The 22,920-nt window shown below is 44.7% G+C and overlaps 6 protein-coding genes across 6 annotated transcripts; 1 reads left to right on the forward strand and 5 right to left on the reverse strand.

The window, feature by feature from the left end:
* Positions 1 to 4,779: 4,779 nt before the first annotated feature.
* On the reverse strand, positions 4,780 to 5,263 carry PHALS_08923 (uncharacterized protein; the record flags this gene model as incomplete). Its single annotated transcript, XM_024724361.1, has 4 exons — positions 4,780 to 4,804; positions 4,882 to 4,997; positions 5,061 to 5,137; positions 5,248 to 5,263. 4 exons carry the CDS (start codon positions 5,261 to 5,263, stop codon positions 4,780 to 4,782), a joined length of 234 nt encoding a protein of 77 aa, XP_024575245.1.
* A 1,175-nt stretch (positions 5,264 to 6,438) lies between these two features.
* Positions 6,439 to 8,103, forward strand: PHALS_08924 (uncharacterized protein; the record flags this gene model as incomplete). The annotated part of the gene is made up of 1 exon (XM_024724362.1): positions 6,439 to 8,103. One exon carries the CDS (start codon positions 6,439 to 6,441, stop codon positions 8,101 to 8,103), a length of 1,665 nt encoding a protein of 554 aa, XP_024575246.1.
* Positions 8,104 to 9,222: 1,119 nt separating this feature from the next.
* Positions 9,223 to 9,693, reverse strand: PHALS_08925 (uncharacterized protein; the record flags this gene model as incomplete). Its single annotated transcript, XM_024724363.1, has 1 exon — positions 9,223 to 9,693. One exon carries the CDS (start codon positions 9,691 to 9,693, stop codon positions 9,223 to 9,225), a length of 471 nt encoding a protein of 156 aa, XP_024575247.1.
* Positions 9,694 to 10,587: 894 nt separating this feature from the next.
* PHALS_08926 (uncharacterized protein) lies at positions 10,588 to 11,355 on the reverse strand (the record flags this gene model as incomplete). The annotated part of the gene is made up of 1 exon (XM_024724364.1): positions 10,588 to 11,355. The coding sequence occupies one exon, from the start codon at positions 11,353 to 11,355 to the stop codon at positions 10,588 to 10,590; it is 768 nt and encodes a 255-aa protein (XP_024575248.1).
* A 131-nt stretch (positions 11,356 to 11,486) lies between these two features.
* PHALS_08927 (hypothetical protein PHYSODRAFT_362036) lies at positions 11,487 to 12,075 on the reverse strand (the record flags this gene model as incomplete). The annotated part of the gene is made up of 1 exon (XM_024724365.1): positions 11,487 to 12,075. A coding segment is annotated over one exon (589 nt), but the record flags the coding sequence as incomplete, so codon positions are not given.
* Positions 12,076 to 12,809: 734 nt separating this feature from the next.
* On the reverse strand, positions 12,810 to 13,118 carry PHALS_08928 (uncharacterized protein; the record flags this gene model as incomplete). Its single annotated transcript, XM_024724366.1, has 1 exon — positions 12,810 to 13,118. One exon carries the CDS (start codon positions 13,116 to 13,118, stop codon positions 12,810 to 12,812), a length of 309 nt encoding a protein of 102 aa, XP_024575250.1.
* Between the last annotated feature and the right edge of the window lie 9,802 nt (positions 13,119 to 22,920).

Raw genomic sequence — 22,920 nt, forward strand, 5'->3', positions numbered from 1 at the left:
GAGGGGATCTGCTGCCATGCCGGTAATGAGAGTACGCATCTCTTGGACAAAGTTCACCAATTTCTTGTTGCCCTGTCGGGCGGCAAGGATACGCGCTCGGACGCGATATGCCTGGTTGGGCGGCGAGAACACTCGTGAGAGCTACAATTTCAGCTCCGCCCAGGAGGGAAACGCAGCTTCAACCGAAGTGCCGCACGCCATTGCCCATTCTCGCGCTCGACCACCGCGCTTTGAGTTGGCTAGCGCTACGCGCTGTTTCTCGGTCTGGAGCATGGAGGTCGCGATGGCCATCTCGACCTCTCTCAACCAGAGCAGGATATATTCTCCATCCTTCCCCTCGAAGACCTTAACACTCACCATGAGCGGCTTAGGACGGGAAATATCATCCGTCACTGACGGTGGCGTCATAGACGCAAATGATGCAGACATCTTCTGCTGCAGGTGCTCTAGCAGCGCAACTTCGTGATTCTAGACGCGCACCGATTGCGTCGGGGCCTTGCGCAGCAAAGCGTTGCACGCCCTCAGGGCCAAGCAAGGACATCAGCTTTTTAAGTCCTGCATGCCCTGGGGCAAAAAGGAAAATTGTTCCATCCTCACCGAGGATCAGTCGAGAAGAGAAGAGAAGAGAAGAGAAGAGAAGAGAAGAGAAGAGAAGAGAAGAGAAGAGAAGAGGGTGTAGATTGACTACAAGTGGTACTAAGTGCAGCGAGGCTGCCGTAGCTTTGCGCTTAGAGGAAGCGTAAGTTAGGTCACTGACCTTTCGTTTTATACTTAAAACAAGTACGAGTTTAGCGGATCGCAATCTGCTTACTCCAATGTAATTACTACCTTAATCCAAGGCTAATTAACTCTTCCGTTGTAATCCAAAAACTGACGTTTTTAGTTTTATCTGCGGCAAAGCCGCCTAATTTTTCATGCATAGTTTTTCCTTAATATGTATAGTAAAATTTAAATATATGTACAACTACTGGCTATCCAGCCCCGTACCGTATTCTTGTTTGGGTGTGATCACACCATGCCCATCTGGTGTGACACACACCCCTTTTACGAGGGTATGCGTAACCCCGTTACACAACCATAGAACGTAAGATCCTTGGCCTTAGCTTAGCTTCCTGTTAGCAAAAAGCTACATCAGCCTCGCTGCACTTTGGCTCAAGTCGTACCGCCTCCTTAAGATATTGTATAAAATGTATTGGTGGATGTATTGCGTCGACATTTCCGCGCATTTGTTTATTCCTGATATGAACACATGCTAACCCGTTGCAATACTCTCCGTTGTCCTGAAAATGAGGTCTGCTGTGGCCAGAATGCAAGATGCCGTGGTCAGCACATAACATGGGTTTACATGAATTTCGACGTCTGTACTTTAGTCACAGACACATGCTCAGTCGTAGGTTATAAAAAATAAACCCCGTTTAAGACTTATTTTCTCGATCATGAATGTCCGATGTGAGATGCCTCTAAATCATCACCACGTGGATGAGCTCGATTGAGTTTCTCGGCGTTTTTTTGCTCCTGTTCTGTACACAAGAAGAGCGACAAGAATTACACAACACGCTTTTGTCGTCCTAGCCGCTTCTTACAGCCCTATCTTATATTCACACCCGTGCTTTTCGTAGTAACTTTAGTTAAGCTTTATTTAAGCAAAGAGCTAGGGCAGCCCCGCTGCATTCAGTGCTTGATGTAAGTTACAAATGGCATGTATTCTTCTCGAGGAAAGTTGTACTTGGGCTTCACTAGCACGTAATTTCTTGAAGGATACAGATGTATTTAGGGTCCACGCAGCTGATTCTTTGCTTGCTAGAGCCATGTAACGATTAAGCTTTTAGTACCGCTTAGAGCGCCACACCGCGCTCCATTCGCAAACGACACATTATACACGCGGGCAGCTGAAATCGCTATTGTATTACCACTTACTATGTAACCTCGAGTCTATCACCAGCGCCTGTTTTTCCAGCTCCTGTTGCTCATCATCAAAATGCTCGATAGTATGGCCGACCATGAAGAAGCTTTAAATTATCTAAAGAGAACAAACAATATTAGTACGTCCTTTTCGGAGACTTTTTTAATTTAAGCGGCTACCTTCGTATTAGCACGGTTTCGCTAGTACCTTTTTCGAATAGAATGCAGTTTTAAAAAAACATAACTTTGCATCAATTACGGATTTTCGGAACCAAATATTGCGTTACACGTCAATGGTCTTACCAAGGGGGTAGTATGTCCTTGTAAGCGCGCTTTCCATGCGAAGTGCGAAGCGGGTATGGTGAGAGAAACCAACATCGCTCTAGGCTGACGTTTTTTGTTAGAAAGGCTAAGGGGAAGTGGCGGATTGCACAAATCTATAATTCTTAAATAAAATCACTTAATACGGCGCAAACGCTGCTCGTGATAGTATGTGCTGAAGAACAGCATGTGATGGATGCACATTGTTAAATGCTCATAACATTGTTGATGACTATCATCGGCTGCTTTTAAATGACAAAGACTTCCTCTAAGTGCGGCAACTACTTCGAGCGGAAGCCACTGGGAGTAGCTGATTATGACAATAGGACTGACTAACACACCAACAACGTTTAATCAGGATTACTCACTTGCGCGTAGTGATCGAGTGTAGACACTAAAATAAGCTGTCCGCCAATTCGAAAAAGTTTGCCTCCGATAAAAACCCTTTTGAGGTCGCACCAGGGACTGCGAGCATATCCCACAAAGAATCAAGCCTGTCATTAATTGTTTAACGCCTCTAATCACAAAGAGGTTGATGAGACAGCCAACTACTTGCAAAATATAGCACCACCCCTCATCAAGTTTCTTAAATCGAAGTTAAACAATGTTGGATGAACCAGAAATGGTGGTCTTTAGACTGTAAGAGAAAGACTCATGTGTGTCTCGATTCTGGATCTTCTTATATACCTCGCCATTCCACCTCGTCTATGAATTCTTAGCATTTGTGATAAGTTACAGCACTCTGATATTTTGTGATACATTGCAGATTAAGCGTCGTTGAGCACAGCAGCGTCGTCATCGCATCTCTCTAGCCGAGATGACATCAGCTAGTCGATTGTGATTCTCTACTTAAATATGGTAGTTTTGAAGACCCAAAGTTTATATAATTATATATGTTAAAGGGCAAGCCTGTAGTGACATAAAATGTGCGTTTTATTGTAAGCACAATGAGTAAGATTAATGTGGATCCTTCTTTGTCGAATATATCTTTGAGGTAAGATATTCGCCAAGTCGGCTTATTGTGGGGGTGGATGATGTGGTTGGCGTTGCCTCGACAATGATTGCCGCAAATTACAATCGTGACGTCGTCAATTGACCAGGCAGTATGTACAGCATAGGGATCTGACGCAACCTATGATACGCTGCTCAGAGTTCTGTGAAGCATAAAGAGATTGAAGCTCAAATCTTGCGTACGGTTGTGCTTTTGAAATGCGATGCTTTATCCCAAGGCTTGCTGATATGCGGTATTGATCAATATAAAACTCAGCCTAAATTGCTGCATCCCGATGAGGACTTCAAATAGTGGATACTGTGCGAGGCACAATACAGTGTCAAAACACTTCGCGCCGGCAGAAAAGGACATGGATTTTGAGACTCATTTAGCGGGAAGGCTAAGCGCAGTGATCGCCTTTTCTTGGGGAACGACCGTGTATTTCCGGATAAAGGTGGAGGTATTGATTCTGGACTTGGAGAGTTCCTAAGTTTGTTCTCATAGGAGAACATATCCGCAATCCCACGTTGTTTATGATGACTATGGAAATGGTGCGGACACATAGGCTGGTAGCCGTATCTTAGAAGTTATGAGAAATAGTACAGCTTATATTACTAGAACTTTGAATGAGTATTATCCTTAATTTATGTACTCTTGAAAGAGCAGAGCAGAGAATCTCGATTCACTCAAGGTAAAAATGCACAAACCATTCTTCGTGCGATCATCGGTGTTCCTCTGAGAGCCAAAATTCTCCATGTGCAAAGTACACGGTAACCCGTTGAACTGTTGGCCTCCTCGCTATGCTCTACATAGGGTTTTACTTAGTAAAACGTACATATTCAGTAGCAGACTAAACTCTTTTTAAATGTCACACATAAAATGAAATGAATTAGGGATAAAATTTATAGATCATAAACCGCGTATGTTAGCTTCTAGCTTCACCGGCATCTGAATAAATATATCTGCGTAAGGAGGCATACGATCTACGCTGAGGTGGACTAGGAGTGTGTCTCTTCCTGAAATGGATCAGCGGGGGCAAATGTTGTAATAGCAAATCGATTCCACTTCTGAATGGAGCTTTCGAGCTTATTCTCTGTGCCTTACTTAACGCAGACTTTCTGGGGGCGTGCTGCACCTGCACCCTCGTTGTTAAAGAAATACGCGGGCACAATTTCAGATATCGCTAACTCAAAAGTACACATTAATGCTCAAAGGAATCAGATTGATTCTCAATCAGAGCTTGTTGAGCTAACTTATTTCTAATGTCATTCATAAAAATAACCGAAGCAGACGGCGAAACCAGGAGTAGTGATGTCTAAGGCAACGTTTGTGATACCGATGGCAGTGCTAAAAAATAATTTTGGGCTTATAGATGACTTCGCTGAAAGTGGCGCTTGAATGGAGATTTACACAGGTAGACTAGGTCTGTAAAAATTATTAGTAGGATGAGTCTTGTGAATGCTACGTTACTTCCCGCCCGCACATTAATTACACAATGTTGGGGTCATGCGTATTTGTTAGATCGCATAACTACTGAATTTCTCATACTTGTTGCCTCATCAGCTTCAAGAAAAGAAGCTTGTCGTTCTTCTGTGCAGACAAGTGAGCACAAATTTAGAAGAAACGCAATCAAAATTTTAAGGATAGAATGGTCAAACGTATTATACCTTGGCACACTTCGTGGGCTGCTCGGTATGATGTGATAGTCCAGCAATGAATTCTTAACAGCGGCATGCTTTGTCACCTTGTCCGTAAGCAAAGTTGAAGAGCATTTACTGTTTAACTTTCCATGTTGGAATAAATTACGCTTGTATAACAACATCAAAGCACAATGTTGTTGCCATACTCTCGTTAGGTCGAGTCGATTTTTATAAAAGTCGGTTGTACTCAGCAGATAAAAATATTCAGATCTTGAAATGAAATCTACTTGAGTTTGAAAAATGCTTATTAGCCTTGGAGATCATTTTCTTGCTTCAGATGTAGTGTGATTTGTCGCTGATAGTTTAGTGTGGTTTCATATGTAACTAATTTACCTGACAAAAGCAGCATTTGTGGTGCATCGCAAGCTGCTACTGCGATCCTGTCACTATGTCACACGCAGTCTGGATATAATAACGACTAAAGATTGAGAGAGCGCTTATACGAAGTCTACTTATACTCTATAATGTACTGCCCTAAGCGCGCGAAAGCTCGTTACTCTTTGCATCATTGTTCAAAGTCTTCCCTGCAAACGTCAGAATGACTCAAACACAACCAGGTGATATTCCTAGAAATTTAGTTAAAATTCACAAACAAAGGATCGCATCCACAATCGCAATATTGTCAATGAATATCTTGATAAGTCAGATTTCATGCCCTCGCTCTGGTTTATGCTATGATTGTAAACCTTAATTCATAGATACACAAGTCTCTGTGCACTTGCATTGAATAAGGTCTGCCAGTGTAAATTTCTTGCTCTTTCGTCTGCATTAAGCTACTTGGAAAATTTCAGACTGGGTGTTTTTTTTAATCTGGCTCTAAGTGGATCGAGTATATGCATAAATTCATCGATCAAACGACCTATTGCTCGATTTTGTATGTCACGCTCTCGAATTTGAGGAAAGAATCGCCGCATCCAAGCGTAAAACTCGTCAAACGATCAATTATCAAGCATTTTCATATGATGCTTTATCTTTTCAACTTGCGAATCTCAAGCAATCAAAAGTCAATGGCAAATATTGAGAAGAGTAATTTCTCTTCTTGAACGAGATTGAAATCAAAAAGTTGTGATGATCTGACGTTATTTTCTTTCCAGAAAACGAAACTACTGATAAGTAGTTAGAGAGCCACTTTTGATAACTGAATTTGACCAACGCATCGGTGCGAAACGCATAAAAGATCCAAAGACTCTATACAGGAGGACAAAATGACCGACCGAGAAAGAAAGCCTCTTTCAAGAGTAACTGCTTCAATTACATGAGCCCATTCAGCGATCTATCGTGCACCTAACATATAGAGCTTCGAATGGGAAGGATGGCTCTCTATAAAGCAACCTCTCAGCTCAAGAGGCATGTTCGTGCGTACGTTTCGTTCGCATGCCATCCTCGAGCATTTTCGATTAAGTTTGAGATGATGTGTTCGAACGACTCCAAGCTTTTAATTTCAAAGCTGTTCGTATCCCCCACTTTTCCTTTTGCTTTAAAGGCCCAACTCGCGATTTCTTACGACATCAAGTTCACTCTACTATGCTTCCAGTAAAGTACCTCATTGCCTTGAGTGCTGTTTGCGCTGCTCACGTGCAAAGCTACAGCGTTCCAGACTCGGAACAAACTGCGGTTTATCATCAAACTATCCCGATCATTGATCCGATCCTTCCGATAATTCCAACCATTGAAGAAGTGAAGGCAGACACTCCCTATCCTACGATTCCTCCAATTGAAGAAGAGAAGGCAAACACTCCCTATCCTACGATTCCTCCGATTGAAGAAGAGAAGCAAGTCTACTTGCCACCTCAGACGGAAGAGGCGTCGGTGACTCCGTGTCCTACAACGACCGAATCCACACCTCAGTATCCTGTTCAGGAGACTGGAACGTATGTTTCGGATCAGACCGAAACTGTACCAGAAACTCCATGCCCTGAAACGATTCCTACTTATCCTGTTCAGGAGACCCAAGAGACTATACCCATTCAGTCGGAAACCCCGTGTCCTGAAACCCCGACAGAGGTGGTGACTGAAGCTCCTGCTACTCCTTATCCTACCCAGGAGTCTAAAGAATATGTACCCGATCAGACCGAATCTGTGACAGCTACTCCGTGTCCTGAAACACCGGAAACCGTGACAGATACTCCGTGTCCTGAAACACCGGAGACTGTGACGGAAACTCCGTGTCCGGAGACGTCGGAAAAACCGACAGAGGCTGCAACTTTAACTCCTTATCCTGTCCAGGAAACTGAGACTTATGCACCTCATCAAGAGGAATCGACCCCGTATGTTCCTATTCAATCGGAAACTGTAACGTTACCACCATGTCCGGTATTCACTCTAGTACCAGATACGCCTGCTCCTCACTACCAAGAAACTACTCAGTATGTGCCTGAAACGAAGGCACCAGAAGAATCAACGGAGGTACCGGAAACGCCAGCACCGACAACTCCTGCTCCTCAGTATCAAGAGACTACTCAGTATGTGCCTGAAACGAAAGCACCCGAGGAGTCGACGGAGGTTCCGACGTTGACACCGACAACTCCTGCTCCTCAGTATCAAGAGACAACTCAGTACGTGCCCGAAACGAAAGCACCAGAAGAATCGACGGAAGTACCGGTAACGCCAGCACCGACAACTCCTGCTCCTCAGTATCAAGAGACTACTCAGTACGTGCCCGAAACGAAAGCACCTGAAGAGTCGACGAAAGTACCGGAAACACCAGCACCGTCGACCCCGTGCCCGGTATTTACATTAGTACCGGATACGCCTGCTCCTGAAGACCAAGAGTCTACCAAGTATACTCCTGAAACAAAGGCGCCTGAAGAGTCGACAGAGATTCCGGTGACGCCATGCCCAGAACAAGAAACCAAGCAGTATACTCCACCGGCGACGGAAACAGTTACTTTGCCGCCTACAAAGCAAGAGGAGACTGAGGCACCAGTAACCCCGTGCCCACCTACACAGCAAGAGGAGACTGAGGCACCAGTAACTCCGTACCCGCCTACCCAGCAAGAGGAGACTGAGGCACCAGCAACCCCATACCCGACGACAGAGACAGAAACTCAGACGGAAACTCCTGGAACGACCGAAACGCCAACACCGTCGCCGGAACAAATCGAGACCCAGGACGATGAAGTGGTCACTACAACTGATGTGTTGGACACCTTTTCGGACCCACTACCAACCCGCTACCTCCGACTGTAAGGAGCATAGTAGACCTTAACCGGATTTCTATTCTTGCTGTTTTACCGAGAAAGATCAGTCTTTGGTGCTAGACGGCTTGCATAACGTTTGTTTAAGCAATCAATACAATTGATACCCTTGATTTTAGACACTTTACTTCTATTGACCACACAATCGAACACTCACACTCACATTTGCAGTCTATTAGCTATGCAGCAGAATCTAGACTAGTAGCTCAATTCTAACATCAAGGGCGAAAAATCGATTGTTGACGTTCAAATGTCTTACATTTCGACTCTCTGGCGACTCGCTAGCAAAAGCTTTTTTGGCATAATGTCAATATTTATCGGGAACAAGTCCTTTTGAATAATTTAGCAGATCAAGCTCACTTCCTTCATGCGCCATACTCATCTAGCTGAAATTGTATCTGCACCTGCAAGTAAAGCCCACGTAACTCTTTGCCAATTTCTTTACCGTGATTGTCTAGTCTTGGTCTATTTTCATCTAAAAGATCCTGAGAAGAGTGAGAATTTCTTCTTGGACAGGAAATCAAAACTTACGACGAGATTCAAGGACCAAGCCGGACTGTTTGTTTCATCGAAGTACCCGTATCATGGTCTGCGGAGTCTTCCCTCTTTCTGTTTAATCACTCAAAATGCTCATATCCGTGTATAGAAATGGAAACCGAGCGCTCTCTCCTGAGATTTAAAAACTTTGAGTCGTCATCGCGTCTATATCGCGCCGAGTTTAAATTAAAGCACAAAGATCAATCATTGTCATGGAAAAGGCTTAATGGTTTTTACCTATAGCCCTTCCGTTTACGTCTGGAATCCGGGAAATCATGACAATTAAGTCCTCGCCCTACGAGGTAGCACAATCATTAATCTTTATCCCTTACGTCGTTTCAAACGCATTTGAGCATAAAGTGAATTACGAAAGCACGAAGTCTTTTTCTTAATTGTTTAATGCTTGTGTTTTCGCGTATAAGCGACATCTAATGAACTTTTGCTAAAAGATCAACCACTTCTTAGAAAGCCAACAATATTTCATCTCAAGTGCTGAATTCCCTCCCGCGATAAGGACCAAATCATTCAGCATACTGACGTAAAACTCAAAGCGTCAGCTGAATTTCCTTTTGCTTTAAAAGTCTCCGGTGATTACGTTTCCACCACCACAATTACTTCCATAGTTGCCACCAACACCAAAACCACCTTGATAATTGCCACCACTACATTCATCTTCACCATTAACACAATCGCATTTAATCGCTATAAGATCAATGCATAGTATCAGTCCCATCGATCCAAGAAACAGTCCTATCGATCCAAGTAGACACCATAGCCAGAAATGACCGTCATCATGCGATGAGAACGAATAAAAACACGCATAATTTGATACTCTACAGACAGCATCATCAGGGCAACAACAAGGACGACGTTTGCTTCGGCGGTCCAACCAATGGCCACAGAATTGACCAGACTTTGCTCGAAAAGCTTGAGAACAATCACCAGTAGTGGCGCAGATCTCACAACCAGACAGCGAGCTATTGCGCTGTCCGTAAGCCACTTGAAGCAGCACGATATTAAGAAGAATAGTGCACCAACGACTCATTACTGTCAAAAAGATTTCTTCATGTCCGATCACTTTCGCATGAGAATGCAACCATGTCCCAACCTATCAATTGTAGTCTCCCAAAATCATCTTTATTAACGTTGATTTGTGTGCTTTTAGATGAAACAAGAAATGCTCATAGCGAAATTATTGGAAGGATGGCAAGTACTCCTTTGCTTCTTTCGGTCTTATCAAGTCAGAGGTTGACGTGCACCACAGAATCGCGGAACCAAAAGAGTTTAAAAGCTAGTGAAGTTGGAAAGCAGAAGCGTAATGAAACTTGAACGTCAATCCAAAGGCATATTCAAAGTGTTGACAGCATTAACATTGCAATCAATCACAAGCTACAATAGATTCAAGTTACTTTACACTAGAAATCTTCATTCTTGTATCGTTTTTTGATACTTTCATCGTGTACAACTATCAACTAAGCGAAATAGCAATCTCATCATTCTTTAGTACTACGTCAATGCTGTAGCTTCGTTATTTGAAGTTTAGAACGTCAATTTGTATATGTAAAAAAAAAAACGAGGCACTTTGTCATTCTACAACAAAGCGACAAACCAACACATTCCTGTCGCTATAATTCGATTCGAAAGTTTGTAATCTCCACATTTTAACAACATAATTGTAAACTTTAATTTTCTATCAATATTCTTAACCTGAACAAAATCTTGAAACTTTTACTTTACTTTTTCATCCCTACTTAATTTCTAGGGTCAAAACTTAGATCGAGTCCATTAAAATCGAAGGCACTCGTTCTTCTATTGAAAAAATCGTCACAGGCTTTCAAAACAAATCGCCGCCTGCGTTGTTCAGCCAGTAATCAACTTGAGTTAATTACATGGCTATCGTCACTTTATGGGGGTGATGATCCACACACTTTTTGTCACTTTACGCAGCAGTGACACCCGTGGGTTTTGGCGTTGGAGTTGTGGCAGCAGAGACACTGGAAGTTTTCATGTGACTGCGATTTTTGTCATTCTTATGGTCCACAAAGAATTGGGCAGCATAATCAGACGATCCAGTATTCATGTCTCCAACTGACGTTGATGTGGGAAATCCTTGTGTTTGAAAATTATGGGCCGCAAAACCACGAGGCGATAAAAAGTCCATTTTCATTCTTTGTGGACCATGGGAATGCATTGTGGTCATATGGTTTCGTGGCAAATTCCCCGTTGTGGCATGTTCAAAGACATTACCCAAGTTTTCCAACAGTGGTGTAGCACCACCCCCAAAATGGGTATTTGCATGAAACGTCATTGGGGTATCGGGACCCATAAGTTTCATGTAATCGTTCATCATCGAGTCATCTGTTCCACCTGGTGTTCGATCTGTGAGTCGTGGAGTAGGAAAGAGCCCAAGTGTTAAGAAATTTCCCGTCCCACGGGAAAGACTGGGTGGGCCACTTGTAAGGAAGGTATCAAGACTAGGGGTACGTTGACCACTTGTTGGGGGGTGTACCCCTGCATTGGTCATAGCAAGTACACTTGGCAATTGCGAGTGATCAATTTGGGGGGATGGGAGACCCATTAAAAGGGAAAATTCATGACTTCGTGGCGTGGGGAAACTGTTGCCAAGTGGCGTCCGCAAATTGAATTTTGGCATGGTCGATGGAACATTAATTTTCAAAGGTAATCCAAATGGATTCGTCGATGGCATCGATTGACTTGATGGTACTTGAATCGTTAATGGATGAGGTGGTGCATGAATCTGTTGTTGAATATGTTGATGATGAAATTGTTCTTGTTTCATTTGTTGTTCACGTTGTTGTTGTTGTCGTTTTTTACTACTTAATCGTCCACCTTTTGAAATATTAAGTTCTGGAACTTCTTCTCCATGTGCACGTAATTCCATAGCATGACGAAAACAAATGGAACCCGAATGTTGCGCCGTTTTGTTGCATCCATCCACACGACATTCATGACCATGAGAATGACGATTACATAATCCACCCGCACGTGCATGTTGCATGCAACTATCCACTTTACATCGTCGTCCACCACCATGTCGTACACATTTCTGTCGTGCATGAGCTTGTTTCGAACATCCTTCAACAATACAAAAGCGTTTAACTACAAATCCACCATGTTGTAAACAAAATCCACCACCACGTGCATGAGCTTCACAATTATCAGCTTGACATTGTTTTTTGCCACCATGACGTACACAAAGTTTGCGTGCATACACTTGATTTGTACAATTTTCCACGCAACATTGTCGTCGATTTTTATGAAAGGCACATTTACTTGTTCCATCCACAGCAAGATTATCACAATCATTAAATCGACACTTCATTGGTTTTCCACTTAGACGTGAAGATGACGGCGTATCACTGTCGCTACTATTTCCGCTACTTGGGCTTGGAGTTTCCGTACTCATTGTTGTCTTTGTTGCCAAACGTGGCAATGCAACGACCAAAAGGGGTGTGTGTCGAGTTGCCAGCAACTTGCCAAATGACAACCTGGCGCCCGGAGCGGCTGTCGTCGTCTGGTACACTGGCCGACAAACGAGCCACTTGCAACGCCTTTATACGACGCCACGTTCTTTTTCTACCCTTTTTCCCCTTTTCCACTATGGTACCTTTGGTTCCCACTCTATTGCGATAAAATGACAAGAAAAGTGAGTTGATGGTTATAACTTGAGAGTAAGAATTAAATAGAAATCGAAAAGTTGAGATATATATAGAGAGAATGTATAAGAAAGAAAGAGATTTAGAAATGCAACTCATTTTGTGCTCTTTCCACACTTGTACCAGTATTTTACAGTACAAACCGCATGATCTTGGTGATCGGATAAGGATTGGTACCTTTCATACGGTACGTTGTTTTTTGAAAAATTGAAGTCGATAGATTTCGAATTTTTTGTTTAGATAATCAAGAAAAAGGTTAAATGGAATTTCGTGCTTTCAGATTCTTCTTTTAGTATTCTGGCCACAATCAAACAATCTGGTACGTCAGTCAACCCATCGTACACGATCAAGCACGTGCGTGCAAAGGATGCAGGAGTGGTGGGATATGTTGTGTTTGCCTTTGTTGAATCTCTGGCTTCATCCACCAGATGTTTAAGAACAAGGGATAGAGAGAGACTTTCACATCAAGAGTGTGAGATCGTGTCTAAGAATTCAATACACTCGATGACCACATGGTCGTACGAAGACAAAGCACGTCGTTGTGACCATGTACAAGCACAGCTGCGTACAGTACAGAATCGAGTCGATCGTACTTTTTGGGAATTTCTAAAAACTGATCATGTTCAAATACTCTCTTTTGGATGACTTGGATCATACTGCGATACATGTGGATATCTCGCAGATGATTCCTGAACAATAATGATACATGAGCTATCTTAGCCTGCCTGTCGTAATTGAAAGACATTGTGGTTGCTAAAGCCAGTCCGTCTTTTTTGTCTCGTCTTTCAAGCATCCGGATTTCTTGGACACTACTCTTGGTATTCGCATTAACGTCGAGTTCAAGGGTCGTACACGGCCGCCATATTAGTAATTTACGACAAACACGTGAACAAGATCTTCAAGCCGGAGAATTTGATCACGTTCTGCTTTGGAACTAGTTCTAAAGGTGTGGCTATGGCGGCTACGGACCCTTTTTGTAGCGCATGGATGGTGTCTATTTGTAAAAGGCTATTGGTGGTGCCAACAGGGATCTTGAAACTCTCGATCGTACAAATTTCTTATATAATACTTTGTATTGTATGTCTATGAGTACATTTTTAGGGGACAAGGCGTGCTTGAGATACCAGTTTTATGCACAGGATGAATGGACGATCTAACCTAAATCAGTGTGTTTGTAGCGAACGCAAAAGAACGAGAGCAAAATTGTATACTGATCCTAATTAGTTCATAGAAAAAACCTCACAGTACTGTACTGTGGATCCTAATGTAAAATTGCAATTTAACAATAAGTTGAGATTTTCACCAATAATCACAAATTATCAACAGACACTATTTACATGAACAGACAATTGCCAAAGATTTGAGCGATTCTAATACCGAAGCTAAGTTATAATGGATGTTTTTGAGCTTCATATTGACTGTAGAGATAAGCATCATAAGTTTTTTTTGGCAAAACTCATCCGAGCTACTGAAGAACTCGTTTTCATGTGGAAGGGTACACTCTTTCATTGTTGCTTCTATCGTCTGTAGCTTGTTTAATTGATCACATCACCAAAAAGGTCGAAACGAAAGGATGTATTTTACTTGTCTTTAAGTACCACACTATCGTTGATACGACGTGTTGTGCGTTTGTGAAGATTGTCTACTGCCTTTTTTGTAAAAAAAATGGGTTACCCAATTGTCGACAATTTCTTGTTGTTTTATTGTAGAAACACTTCAATTGTTAAGATACTATCATCAAATTCAGACGCGCTCAGAAACTTCCAGCATTGTGCTACTAAAATGTCATCATGATCTAGAATTTCAGTCTTCCTTGTTAAGTTTCCACCTTATAACCATCTCGGCGTCAACAATGTCCACACTCTAATTCCAGCTATGCGCTACTCTTATTTTCGACAACACGTTCGCCGAAAGAGGCACTTAGGGTAGAAAAGCTCTCGTTGAATTTACCGTTTAGACTGAAGCGAAAAATTGGACGATTTGTTAACTTTGCGAACAAACGCTAAGAAGTCAAAGACATGTCCAAGAGAAGATGAAAAGAAGTCAAAAATCTAGTTAAGAAATAATAGAAACAACTAGATCGTCTCCTTCACCAAATTATGTGCCAAGTATGTTTGATGAGATTTTTGAAATTTTGTAGAGGAATTTATAAACACAAATATCATTTTTCAAAATTCAATTTTAAAATCATTTTGTGATCTTCGAAACGTATGACATTGCAGATTTTGTAGGTCACTTTAGTCTTGTTGAGTGCTCACATTAGTCTGTCCGGCAAGTATTTTCTCAAACGAAGTTCCAGTTTATCTATGATGGTCTCAAAGTTGGCTGTTGCTGTCTGTTTGCTGTCAACAATGTGTGTAACAGAAGCGTGCTCGCAAGAAACAGAAAGGACCGAAACGTAGGAATCGTTTCCATCAAGGCTGTACGACGTCAACATGATGGGCAACACCGAAAGCGGTGGACAACTTACAAATCTCTCGATTCAAACACTAACATACTTCTTTATCAATGCTCGTTCTTATGTCAACGCACTTGATATCGTGTTCAGAGTAGCAAGCATTTTGATTATTGTCAGGATAGAAATATTGTCGTTGCTGCAAATCTAATCCAAAGATTCGACTCAAACACAGAGACCAGAGATTTAGTAAATATTTTTTTTAATTTTATACTAAATATTCTGCTTACCATTTTCAGTAATAAAGTTTTTTTAAAAAAAATCTGTTTTGATGTCTGAATTGAGGATAAATGTTCGCAAATAGAGTCCCATAATTTGTAACCGATGGTACTTCGAAGTATTACATATTTTCAAAATTGTCATGTGAAATTCGTGCAATTGTACAATATTGTAATTGTACAATATACAATATTGCAATTGTACAATATACAATATTGTATATGTAAACGCATGAGGTATAGGTAAACAACTTCATCGGACAGTGCGTACCCAGTTCCATAATTAATCAAGATGCAGGTCGCACTGAGATGTGTATGACAGTGCATAAGTTGAATCTTTAAAAAGCAGCCACTTTGTGGAATTTTTCACTTTGCTCTTTGCTCTATATCGTCTTTTATTTCGATCATCTTTGCGTCAGAATTTTTATACTACCTGAATTGGCTCAGTGATCCCTCGAGATATAACCGATCCTCTCAATCGTAGCCATTAAAGTTTTTTTCGGTGAGGAGGGGCTGGGTGTTCTCGGATGCGGATATCGCAGCGACCCTCCGAATTCTGACACAACACCTCCGAAGATGGAGGCGTCCACTGCGCTACGCCTTATCTCTGCATGAGGGTGCTTTTTTGACGGCAAAAAGTAATAAAAACGCCCGTGGAGTTCACGATGATGTCCAGCCCATCATTATTCAGCCTGACCTAGCTCAGCTTAGGCGCAAGAGTCGCAACGGCCTTTGCTGATCTCATCACATCTAAATCCATATGAAGCTGCTCGCTGATCATTTGGCCGCCTACATGTGCGGCTCTTCCGCTCGCACCGAAGGCAAAAAGAGCATCAGAGAGTAGCATCGCGAGTGATCGCTGACTCAGCAGGTCACAACTGCTCAGGCCGAACACCTGCGCTTAGAGCAGCAGCAATTGAGATCCTCATTTTTAAGAAGAGCTGGACTAATCTTTGGTACCGGTGGCTTCCGAGAGAGCCAAAGAATACCTAAGTTGAGCTCGGGTAAGATATACGCGTCATCTCTCATAGCTCTAAAGGCAATTCTTGTAATGGGGTAACACGTACCCTTGTATGAAAGGACAGGTCACGCAAGATGGTGTGACCGTACAAAGGTGTAAATTACGTAAGTTGGTGTAACTACAAAATGGTGTGGCTACACCGTAACAAGAAGCCACTACGTGGCAGGACTGCCAGTAGTAATGCATAGTAATTAGGTATTACTATATCAGATTTGGTACTATTATATTAGATAGGAAAACCTAACGTTTTAGATTATGGCGGCTCTGCCGCAACCAAAACAATTAAATACATTTTAAATTCTAAACGGAAGAGCGTCTTTACCATGGTTAAGATTTTAAGTTCTCTTAAAGGTAGCGGATTGCGATCCGCTACACTGGTTTTTGTTAGGGAACGTAAGGTCGGTGACCTTGGCTTAGCTTTCTCAGAGCAAAGAGCTACTGTAGCCCCGCTGCACTTGGTAGCAAAAGTAGTCAAGTCGTTACGATTGATTTTTGTAGTCAATCTACGTCTAAGTCGTTGCGACTGATTTTCTATGAGGATGGAGCAATACTCCTATTTGCCTCAGGGTATGCAAGACGGGCTGATTTCTCTGCTTGGCCCTGAGGTTGTGGAAATCAATGATTCGCAGATCTCGAGGCGATCAACGCGTGCCGAGAGGCGCTTTCAAATTATAATAATGCTCTGTTAGAGCACCTATGCAGCGGGGCTGTCGTAGCGTTGCGCTTAGAGAAAGCGAAATTTAGGTCACCGACCTTTTGTTCTGTACTTAGAACAAATACGAGTGAACACATTGTTTCGAAAGGTCTCGAGGCGATCAACGCGCGCAGAGATGCGTTTTCAAATCTTGATAATGCTTTGTTGGAGCACCTACAGCAGAAGCTGTCAGTGTCGATAGCGTCCATGACGCCACCGTCGACGATGGATGACTACTCCCGACCCAGACCGCTCTTTGCGAGCGTTACGATCATCGAGGGTAACGATGGAGAGAATCTCCTGCTCTGAGTAAGAGAGGTCGAGATGACTATAGCATCCGCCATGCTCCAGAACGAGCAACAGCGCGTGGCGCTAGCTATCTTTAAGCTTCGGGGCCGAGCGCGAAAATGGGCACTAAAGTGCGGTGCTTCAGTTGAAGCTGCGCTCCCTCCAAAAAAAGCTAAAGCGTCAGCTTTTGCTAGCGTTCTCGCCGCCTTACCAGGCATATCACGTGCAATCGCGCTTCCTTGCCACCCGACAGGGCAATAAGGATTTTGTGAATCTTGTCCAAGAGTTGAGAACTCTTATTGCCGGGATGGCCGTCAATCCTCTCCCCGATGCGGTCGCAGTGACCGTCTTTATGGAGGGCATCCGCATTGGCGCGGCCAGAATGAGAGTTTTCTGTTTGCATCCGTCTTCTTTGAAGAAGCGATGGATGTGGCATTGAATGCCGAATTCAACTTGAAGTCGGCACGACTTGGTTGAAATGCACACCCTCAGAGCTCATCGAGCAAGCCTGAGCCAACCGATCTCAGCTATGCTGAGAAAGAGAAGGGAGAGCTCCGAGCTGTCGAACAGCGTGTAAACATCCGACGGTATTTTGTATTGGAGACACCCGTCATTACATACTAAAACCCTTTATAAAATGGTTTTGTCTAATACCCCCTTTGGACTTATTGTCCCCTGCGCAAGGCGCGTCAAGGCTCGTCAAACCGACGTCCCGCTTCTAGCCAGTCTGATTTGTCGCGGGGAAACGACAAAGTGCCAGTAGGCGCAGGGCGCTCTACTGGGGGAGAACTGATTTCTGTTGAGCCTCAGGTAGATAGTGCAGCTGGGCTGCCGTAGCTTTTTGCTGAGAAGCTAATATAAGGTCACCGATCTTACGCTTTCCACAAGAACCAGTACGGGTGTAGCGGATCGCGATCCGTTACCTTCGAAAGAACTTAAAAACCTTACCCAGGTAGAGACGCACTTCCGTTTACAATTTAAACCGTATTTAATTGTTTTAATTGCGACAGAGCCGTCGATATCTAACACCTTAGTTTTTTTCCTGATTAGTTTAATTATGCACGATTAATGTAATAAAATGCATTACTGCTGGCAATCCTGCCACTTGTTGGCTTTTTTTACGATGTAGCCAAACCATTGCATGGTTACACCAGCTTGTGTATTCTACACGTATCTACCATTATACCATCGTGTGTGACCTGCACTTTCTTACAAGGACACGTGTAACACCATTACATTGTCTCCCATCAAAATTTCGAATACCCACAATTCGCATTTAAAAGTCGCCTCGGACGAGGCTCGCTTATCTGAGACACCGTTACGATTTTAAATCATTCTTGAACGTTCTCCGCTCAGTGAGCCCTGTGTCTATTACACTATACACAGGGCTCATTGAGCGGAGAATGTTCTGCAAGGGGTGCATCTCCGGGCAGTACGTCCGCGGCATCACGGAAAGCACATTTCAAGCCCTCGGCAACCGAGCGCCACCCACCGCCCCCGCCCCGGGCGAAGGATTTTTCGTCGAGGATTTAGAGGAAGTCGATTGTGAATCGGATACTCTGTTCCAGCATGGGAAGACGAGGAGGATGAGGGGTGCGACGTGAGCCCAGCTCGAATCCTGCGGACACCGTGTCCGTTCCCCGACCCCTCGACTCCCGGGGGAAGTGATTATGTTACCGATCGCCTCGACGAGGCACACGAGATGCAGATGAAGACTGTTCACAGGGCGGCTTTAATGCGCTCGTATCTACGTTTGGTCATGGACTATCGTGTGAATATGGCTTCCGCTCAGCGGATCCCGCTACTAAAGTGAAAAAAACGATCAATTGATCGTTGGGCGTCTGCGTATTCGGGCCCCCGGCCAATATACAAGCTGAGCTTGATCAGCGAAAAGTTCTCCGAGCTCGCTTTTTTGTACCACCAAAATTCCGAATGGACCGGTACCGCGCTCGACTTCGAGCTCAAAGAGGAGGCGCTCCTGTATCCGCAATGCGGGCTATTCCTGTGGTGCTCGCCCCTGGCAAAACAGCTGCAGATGAAGAGGCATCCAGAACTTTCGTCGATGTCTATTAATGCACAAGGAAGTGGACATGCGCGTACAGCGCCATATGAGATTTGAGTTTACCAAACTCAAGGCGCAACGCCGAATTCCGACGTTATGTCGCCCTGTGACACATGGAATAATCCATCACGCACTCATGAGCTCTGTGCTTTCTTACACAAGTGAGTCTACAACCAGGGCATAGCTTGAGCTCCACTCACAGCCCTCCGCCTTCCCGGGCTACTGTTAAGAAGCGCGGGGCGGTGCACGACGACGCGAAGCGTCATGATTCTTCTGATGATAAGCGCTGGGCAGTCTTGCAGAAGTGGAACTACAAACTCCCACAAGTTCTTGGAGTTTGGGTATCCCTGCCACTTCACAAGGTGTTGGGTTTCACCCTGTTGAGGACTTCGACCCACAAGGCGTCCCACGTGGTAGTGGACACCACCATTCTCATTGAGAAAAGTCGGCAGCGGGCGATGATGACTTTGTCGATAGCCGTCCAGTGACACGCGATGCTCATCGAGCGTTGGAGGACAAAGTCCGTCGTCATCGGCACTCCGCCGATCATCTTTCCGAGGTCGCCTACCGCTGTGCGGGAGTCTTCAAGAGCCTAGAGCACTTGGTGTATCGACTGCCTCACGTTGAGGACCATCGTGTTTTGTTGAAGTGGCTTCTAGCCGTCGAAGAGACGAATACGTCACTTCGTGCGACAATGAAGCGCCTAGTGCCGTTGGGAACGTAAATTGTTGCGCTCCTTGCTCAGAATTAGTTGCTGGTTCAGCTTCTGGGTGGCTGAGCGCTTGGGGATCTAGTGCAAGTGAACGCGGAAGCATTGGCGCCGGGGTGGGTTCCTGTACGGCTTAAATGTGCTTGCTCATCATTTTCAAAAGGTTCAGCGTACCCGCAAGGTTTCGCATGGCCACGACCTTAACAGGTCCAGTAAACCGTGGACGCAGCTTCGTCTTAAAGAATGCAGAAACTGCATGCGTAAGAAGATTTTAAGCATTTAATAAAACCAGGCCATCCTCTGCGAGAAGTGAGGCGACTGAGTCGCAGTGCGCAATGTCGAATGATCTTGTGTATATCACAAACGGCTTTGAGCCAAGCAGGTGCACCCTGAACTTGTCAAGTGCATACTTCGTCGCAGGTAATTTCCTGTCGTGGAATGGTTAGCTCTCTCCGCAGCCTTTAACCGGTGAGATTCGAACACGATCACCCGATCTCGCCCCTCAAAGACTGCTTGCAGCAGTGCATAGCCGATGGCGAAGTCCAAAGCGTCACAGACGACACCAAAAGATTGGGGTCCAACAACACCAGAATTAGTGCATGAAGGCGGCTTTCTTTGAGCCTGTCAAAAGCCTCCCGATGCTTGGTGTTCCAAAACCATATCTTATCCTTCTCAAATAGATTCGACAAATGGACGTACCTTTCCGCATAATTTGCGCTATACTTATGCAAGAAATTGACGAGGTCAAGCCACTTGCGCGAGTCCTTTTGGTTCTTTTTGAACCAGCCAGTCTACAATGGCCTTGACCTCAGCAGGATCCGCTCGAAGGCCTCGCTTGCCAACAAAGCACTCTAAGAAAAGGATTTATTTTGCGCCGAAGATGCACTTATCAGCATTAGCATACAGCTTATTCGTGCGCATGCACTCGAGCACCGCTCTTGATGTGGTTTTCCGCTTCTGTTTTCCTGTTCCTCGCACGACTGTGGACGAAGATATCGTCGAAGTATGTTTGTGCATACGCCCAGTGGGGCCTGAACAACTGCGTCGCAAGACGATTAAATGTTGCTGGTACATTTGACAGCCCTTCGGATAACTCCAGAGCATCCCGCTCGGAGTACTCACCGCGGTCAGCGGAATATCACTCGCTCTCATGAGCAATTGGTAATAACCATCGACCAAGTCGAGTGCGATGTACTTTGTACAGCCAACCATGTTGTTCTGGGGAACATCGTTCCTAGAAATCGGTGTCTGAGCCAGAATGGTGGCAGCGTTTACCTTATTGTAAGCTTGGACGATACACCACTTGCCGTTCGGCTTCCGGACACAAAACATGGCTGTCGAATGGGGAGACTTGCTCTCGCGCACCATTTCTGCCTTGTGCTTTGAGCGAAAAAGGTGTCAATGTCGTCACACTGCTCCTTGGTCAGGGGCCATTGGCGTGTTACGCAGTATGTGGTAGCCGGAACTAGGTCAGTCTCATCACGAACGCCTCGATCTGAATGGAAATCAATGGCGGGTCTTTGGAGACGACGTCTTGGAATTTCTCTACCAAAGGATGATACGATCCGAGGGATCCTCCAGGACCGATGATCTATTTCGTACGCTCAGCACCGTCTTAGTGTCTCCAGGACAGCTTCATCCAGAAGCGACGACGAGTTGATCTCCTGGTTCGGTCTCAGAATTATCGTCTCGGCTAAACTGTCTACCTTCAAGGCACCACCAAACTCTTCGAAGGACATCACGTCCAGCTCAAAAAGAGCATCCACCGCGGAATAGCCTCGAGGGTGATGTCACCGTCTTCCTTTCTTGTCTTACCGTTGACAAGGGTATGAAGCTGTGCGCTATCGACTACGGTAGACACACCCTGGGTCAGAGTCGACGCCCTGCGTCCTGTAGATAACATACGGCATCGCCGACTCCTCTCTCTGCAGAGGTATTACGTCTCATCGAGACCAGTGAGAACACGTACTCGGCGTCGTCTAGTGTCCCCACTGCTCCAATGAAGCCTTGATGTTATTAACAACTCCCGACGAAGAGTTGCTATTTCCGCAGTCTTCGTTCAGTGGATAACGGGCCACTCTACGCGCATCATAAAGGCCTTGCCCAGGATGCCTTGGACCTCGTCCGACTATGGCACTTTTAGTATGCGACATTTGCTTCAAAACATGAGCAGTGCTGAGTGGATTACGTGCCAATCCAAGCGCACCACAAAGGCCTCGCATTTGATGCCTCGGACCTCATCTGACCATGCCACTGTTGGCATGCAGCAACTGCTTTGTTCCTTTAACAGTGCTCAGTGGGTGACGTGGAATGGAACACCATGAGCCATGGCTTGATTGGAGGCCGAAGACCTTGGGCGCTACGCGCACGTCTTCTGGTGGAGTTTTATCGAGTAATTTATCACATTTGATAGGAGGCAGAAGCGCTATTGGCGCGGACACCGGACCGGGACGGTCAATGTGCTGGATATCAAAGTATTCGAGTTGTCGAATACCAACGGTGTTTTGGACAGGAGTCCCGAGGGTGGCTCGCGGGCTGGACGTGAAGTGGCATGTGACCCACAGAGCACTGCTAAAGAAACAAAGCAGTTGCTGCATGCCAACAGTGGCATGGTCAGATGTGGTCCGACGCATTAAAGACGAGGCCTTTGTGATGCGCTTGGAGTGGCACGTAATCCACTAAGCACTGCTCACGTTATGACGCAAATGTTCCATGCCAAAAGTGCCATGGTCGGACGAGGTCCAAGGCATCCTGAACACGGCCTTTATGATGCGCGTGGAGTGGCTTGTTATCCACTGGATGAAGACTGCGGAAATAAAAACTCTTCGCCGGAAGCTGTAAATAACATCAAGGCTTCATTGGAGCAGGGACTGGGGACACTGGACGACGTCGAGTACGTGTCTTACTGGTCTCGATGAGACGTAATACCTCTCTAGAAAGAGGAGACGGCGATGCCGTATGTTATCTGCCAGACGCAAGGCGTCGACCCTGACCCAGGGGTGTCTACTATAGACGATAGCGCACAGCAATCTACCCTTGTCAACGGTAAGATGAGAAAGGAAGACGGTGACGTCACCCTCGAGGCTATTCCCGCGGTGGATGCTCTTTTTGAGCTGGACGTGATGTCCTTCGAAGAGTTTGGTGGTGC

This window comes from Plasmopara halstedii (genome assembly GCF_900000015.1).
Source record: "Plasmopara halstedii genome assembly, contig: Scaffold_323, whole genome shotgun sequence".
Lineage (NCBI taxonomy): Eukaryota > Oomycota > Peronosporomycetes > Peronosporales > Peronosporaceae > Plasmopara > Plasmopara halstedii.